This window comes from Prosopis cineraria, unplaced genomic scaffold, assembly GCF_029017545.1.
Source record: "Prosopis cineraria cultivar Desert tree isolate PC_DT_omini unplaced genomic scaffold, ASM2901754v1 PC257, whole genome shotgun sequence".
In the NCBI taxonomy this organism is placed as follows: Eukaryota; Viridiplantae; Streptophyta; class Magnoliopsida; order Fabales; family Fabaceae; genus Prosopis; species Prosopis cineraria.
The window spans coordinates 17759-23662 of record NW_026555584.1 but is presented as its reverse complement, the minus strand read 5'-3'; the positions used below and the strand labels follow the sequence as shown (position 1 = coordinate 23662).

The 5904-nt window shown below is 28.9% G+C and overlaps 1 protein-coding gene across 2 annotated transcripts; it reads left to right on the top strand.

Moving 5' to 3' along the window:
• The first annotated feature begins 2816 nt into the window (after positions 1-2816).
• LOC129296106 (uncharacterized protein C6G9.01c-like) lies at positions 2817-5619 on the top strand. Of its 2 annotated transcripts, XM_054934705.1 has the most exons (3): positions 2851-2944; positions 3495-3536; positions 5074-5619. In XM_054934705.1, exon 3 carries the CDS (start codon positions 5089-5091, stop codon positions 5467-5469), a length of 381 nt encoding a protein of 126 aa, XP_054790680.1. In that variant the 5' UTR covers positions 2851-2944; positions 3495-3536; positions 5074-5088; the 3' UTR covers positions 5470-5619. The 2 variants fall into 2 exon arrangements, with proteins under 2 accessions (XP_054790678.1, XP_054790680.1); XM_054934703.1 differs by lacking the exon at positions 3495-3536 and having other exon boundaries at positions 2817-2944.
• The last annotated feature ends 285 nt before the right edge of the window (positions 5620-5904 follow it).

Here is a 5904-nt window from a genome sequence, read left to right as displayed (position 1 = left end):
AAGCTTAATTAATTTGGATTTAAAATTAAGAATGTTACACCAGGTGGCCTGCTTTGATACCAGACCCATAACTAGAGCTAAAATTTTATCAAATATGATTATTAAACCTCTCCAACTGCACACCAATTCAACTTACTTAATTTCTCTAATTAGGTTTAATTAATTAGGGGATTAAAAGTCGGGATGTTACAATACACACGTTCACAGCTAAAAAAATTATGAAATAAAACAATACATAACAATTATTATATAAATTTTAAATTGCATAGAGTAAAATATTTTTTTAATAAAATATTTTTTTTAACCAAGGTGGATAGTTCCAGTGAAAGGGCTTGATCTTTCACAATATAATGAACTAAGGTTTAAATCTTTGATAAGAGAGATACTCATATTTAGTACTTGATCATGACTTAAATAAAATTGTCTTTAATAAGAGCCACTCGTAAGCAATAAAAAAAATAAAATGAAATAAATTTGTATTTATATTTCTAATATGCACATGTAAAAAATTCTAAAATTAAACAACTCATTGTTTATATTTTTTTATATATATGGGATAATAAATTTTAAACTACAATAGTTATTTAAAATTTAATTTATGTGACAATAACACATCTTAAAACAGAAAATTATTGTTGATCAAAAAACAACAAATTGTTCTTTATATTTTTAATATACATGGGCAACGAATTTTAAAATAATCAATGTGGGAATAGAATAATTTGTTGTTTATTGAATCAAATAATTTTTTTTTGTTTTTTATTACTTTAATAAGTATTCTCCTATTGAAAGCAACCACGTTCAAAGTATAATCAACTACTAAATATTGACATACTTTCCAGTAAGTATTTGAAGTTTGATTTACCATGTTGGAAGAAACTAATTCCTTCTACTATACTCATTTCTCATTGGTTAAATAAATTGTTGTTTTATGTTTGAGCATAGATAATAACAATTTATACAATTAGGCAAGTTATGGTTTATTTTTATCTTCTAAACATTAAATACATGCCCAAAAAATAAAAATATACAATTATTTATATTTTGATTGTCATAGTTATTAAGGACAAAAATAGAGTTGTTATACCTTCATAGTTATAATGATTTATTTTTAATTTGTTATAAATTTTTATTTTTTTGTTCTCTCCAGATACTACACTAGATTTTGGGAGAATGACATAAAAAGTCTTAAAATAATGAATTTATGACAATTAAATTCTTCATAATTTTTTTTGTAAAATCAATAGTGAACATTGATTCAAATAGTTGTAAATTCAAAAATTTTAATTACAAATAAAATATTTTAATTTTAAATATAATTCTCTGTTTGCAATCGAGATTTTCAATTGCAATTGTTTAAATCAATATTTATAACTTATTTTTTTTTTAAATTTTTGAAGATCTAATTATCATAAATTTTCTATTTTAACACTTTACCGTCATTCCCTCATCGCTAAATTACTATCAGATTTCTTTTCATTTATTTGTGAGTTAAATTATCCTTTTACCTCTATGTTATTTATTTATGAACATTTGATATTCTAAACTTGCATTTGATATAATTTTTCTTTTCAACATTTGACAATAGTGCATTAATCACTATGCAGTTAAAAAATTAACTTTGAGATTAAGTTAATTTAAAAATTATAAAACATGACCCAAAAATTTATATACAAATATCCTATAAAAGAATTAATGCCAACTAAAAAATTAAAGTATAATTTTGACCAACCACTTTAACAAATTTCGAGATAAGTAACAAATAAAAGTTGATGGTAACAACATCAATAAATAATTAAAAAATTATATTTATTTTAATAACATCTTATTAAAATATTAACAATTTATATAGAAGAAATATAATTTTTAGTCCTTATATTTTGCTCGTATTTTGCTATAGGTTCTTGTCTTTTTTTTAATATTTTGGATCCCTACACTTTCATTTTTTAGTGTTTTAGGTTTCTAAATGAACAAAGTATAGGGATCTAAAATATCAAAAAATAAAAGTATAGGAATCCATAATACTGAAAAGAAAGTATAGAGACTTATATCAAAACATGAGTAAAGGGTAGAGACTAAAAGTTATGTTTTTTCATTTATATATTACTCCATCTGTTAAAAAATGTAAGACATTTTTTAAAAAATTGGATGTTCAAAAATATAAGATATTTTAAATCTTTCAAGATATAATCATTATCTTTTTTTAAAAGTACCCCTATTGATATTGACTTTATATTTATTGTAGGGTGTTTAATAGAGATAAATATAAAAATATATGGTTAATTTGAAAGTATATAACTACTTTATTGAAGAGATGAAATTCAGTTAAAAATAACTTACATTTTTTAACAGAAAGAATATAATTTATATATTATTATTATTTATAAATCTCACACACAATTTACAAGTTAACATTGAGAACTACAAATTATCTAAAACTTTACAATTTAACTACTATTTGTTAATTAAATATGAACATGTTTTTTAAACTAGCTCTAAATTTTAAGAACATAATCAAAATTAATATTTTTTCTAAGATATTTATTTGTAATTTTATGAATTATTTTTATAATTTTTAAATTTTTTTATAATTTTTTAAATTAATTAACTGATAAATTTAACTTGTTTTTTAACGACAATACTTGATACATCATTTCTAAATATTGAAAGAAAAACTACAAAAATTTGAAATATTAAATATTTTTAAATAAATAATTGAGGGTTAAAAATATCTCAAACCCCTGGGCCTCATTTGAAATTTTGTGACAGTTATACCCTCAACAAAATTTTATAATATCTATTTTACCCTCATAATTCATAAACCTAAAGGCTAAAGCTAGCCGCCGGGAGGAACAACTTGTGGGGAAGACATATGCGACGGAGGAGTTGTAACTGGCGGCATCTGTGACCGACGAAAGTCACTTGAACAACGTGTCGATGGAAGGTGAATGTTTCTTGTCAAAGTTTTGTTCGAAATCTCATCTTTTGTTTGCCCTCTTGTTTTCAGTATCATTTACCTTTTGTATGTAATTTTGGTTAAGTTCACCTCTTTTAGGAATTGCTGATAACCATAAACTGTTTACGGAGGGAGCATTCGGAATACGTTATTGTTTCATCTTTTCATATGCAATGCAATGCAAAGAAAATAAGAGTATACTTCTTTTATTGTGTCGTTTGAATGTCCAAACACTTGATGGATCTGCATGTACTTAGGATCTAAACTGGACATGTATCCTTGTGGTTGTAGATTTGCATTTTGTTTGCACCATCAACCACTACCTTAATTTCATCCACAAATCTGATTTAGAAGTTCTGGGATAAAATCTGAGTCTAATGTCTCTTTTTCGGGTGTGCTATAAATCTGAAGTCTGTGTTGTGTTCCTTAATCTGATCTTTATTTTATTATCGTCATTAGTCATATGTTTGCATGCTATGATTCTGATTCTTATTCTGATATATTTAAATGTGATTTTAACACCCGCATATTTGAACAGGTGAGAAACGATTGAGATTATAATAAATCCGACAGTGTGTGCGTAAGTATTAAGTGCTCCAATATCAAACTAAACACAGTAAAACTCAGAATAGCTTTTTGCCAAGTTGATGACTTGCATAGCAGGTTAACATTAGAGTTGTTTACAAATATATAACAGCATCTCCCTTCTGCCTATTGTCACTCTCCATACATTAAACATTAAGAGCAATATAACATGAAGAATACTCCATACATTACAAAGTTGTTTACAAATACGTAACACCACCTTTTATGATGCTTTGACAAAAAGTCCACGCCACCAAAATCAGTCTTCACATCACACATACCAATATCACAAACATGGCTATACCTAAAGCCAACGTCTTCATTGCAAATACTGTTGATTTAAATCAAAACAACTTTGTGGCAAAAAAAAAAAATCACAACAATTTAGCTGAGTAACTAAATCAGATTTGGTAGCCACAGATTCAGTTTTGATGCTTGTAATTTCTGATTTGGTGGCTGTAAGTTTATCTTTGGTCCTTGGTGACTCTGATTTGGTAGCCATAATACTTGGCAATTTCATATGCACCTTGCACCGGTCTCCACACTAGAGGAACCCATCAGGTTTTGCAAATGTTAGCCCAAGCACAACCAGAACCCATAGCATTTATGTCTATCTTTTTAAAACCCAAAAATTTTGAACATTATGGCAGTATGATCCAAGCATCGAATGTATTATGCATAGCAGAACCAATGAAGGGGAAGATGTTCAAAGGGCTACGGGCACGCTGTTCTGTTATAATCACTGCTGATTTAAGTGTTGTAATATAAATAAACTATCCAAATAGTTTCATAATCACACAGGACCCAGGAATCCTTTAATCAATGACACAAGCTCGTACTCCACTACTATCTCTTTTTATTCTCTTTTTCCCCCCTTCAAAGCAAAACATCCACTAAGACAATAACTGAAGACCTCATTATTTATTAACTTTCCCTTCAAACAGAACAGTTTTCAAACAAACCAGTCAAACTAAACTAATTAACTAAAAGATGAGATTTATTCCCCAAACCCAGAGATTCGAATCAGTATAATATGAGGGAGCTAGAAAAGGACTAATGATACATTTAACCTACAATGAGCAAAGATCATATTACTAATATTAGAAGCTTTTTATGACTTTTTCTGCGGCAAAAATCCTAACCAAACAAAAAAAAAAAATCTTCAAATCATCATCTTTAGTCTGAGTTGTTCTTTTATCCGAGACCTTGACTTTGTTGTTAATGTGTAAATTCGTTTTAATACAAATAAAAGAAGAGAGCGGCTGCTACTGTGATGTGAGTGTGAATGTCACAAGGTTTCTAAATATGTGCTTTAAAGATTGTTGGCTTATCAGTAATTAGTGCAGAGTGTAGAGTGAAGAATACTCTAACCCCCAACTTGGATGGGGAGAAAAATAGTAAGGAAGGAAAATTAGGAGGAAAAAATCCTTAAAAATAGTTAAAAAAAAAAAAAGGAAGTGTCGTAGCTCTTTTATTTTTAGATTTGTGCTGTATGTGGAAGTTCTCACAATTGTACTATGCATTATATGCAGCTTATTTTCACTCCAATGACAAAGAAGAGTTCTAAAAAATCCTCAAGACAAGCACAAGAGACTACTGTTGCAGAAGAGCAAAAGCCATCTCCAGCACATAAAAAACAAGGTAGTGAGATTGACGAGATATTTGCAGGGAAAAAACGGAAGAAATCTGAAGCCAAAAAAACAGAAACATCTGAATATGTAGCTAAGAAACCCGAGAAATCAAAGAAGAATGTGAAGAAGAAAAGCAAAGGGTCAGCAGGTGCTGGAGATTTTGCAGACCCACCTTCTGGACCTAGAAAAACAACAGAGGATGGGCTTGCCATCTACACTGAAGAGGAGTTGGGTATCAACAAAGCAGAAGCTGGAACTACCCCACTCTGTCCATTTGATTGCTCCTGTTGCTTCTGATGACAGCAATCAATTTTTTCCTCTGATATACATTTTTGGATCAATACACCTGGACCTTGCCAGTCTGGCACACAGCAATCAACTTTTATGCTTGAATAAGGTTTCAATGTGATTCATAGATATACTATAGTTTATTTTTTGCGATTGAAATTAAGTAGCTTATTGATTATTAGCAAAACCAAAAAAAACAAAAAAACAAAAAAAAATCTAGGTGCTTCAATCCCGCGACAGTGTGTATCTGTTGTATTTCCGTATTTTGCATTACTATGTCATTATACCATTCCAGGCAGTTTCATGTGCTTCTGCATCTCTTTTGTGACTGCAAACATATTTGCTTGATGAAACTACAATCTGTACTTGCCGTGATACCACCTTTCCCATTCCCCTAGCCATTGCAAACCCTAGCCCACTGTGATAAACAATTGTCATATAGCT

Bases quoted from the DNA above. Each gene is read 5' to 3' on its own strand.
- LOC129296106 (XM_054934703.1), top strand. From the start codon at position 5,089: ATGACAAAGAAGAGTTCTAAAAAATCCTCAAGACAAGCACAAGAGACT.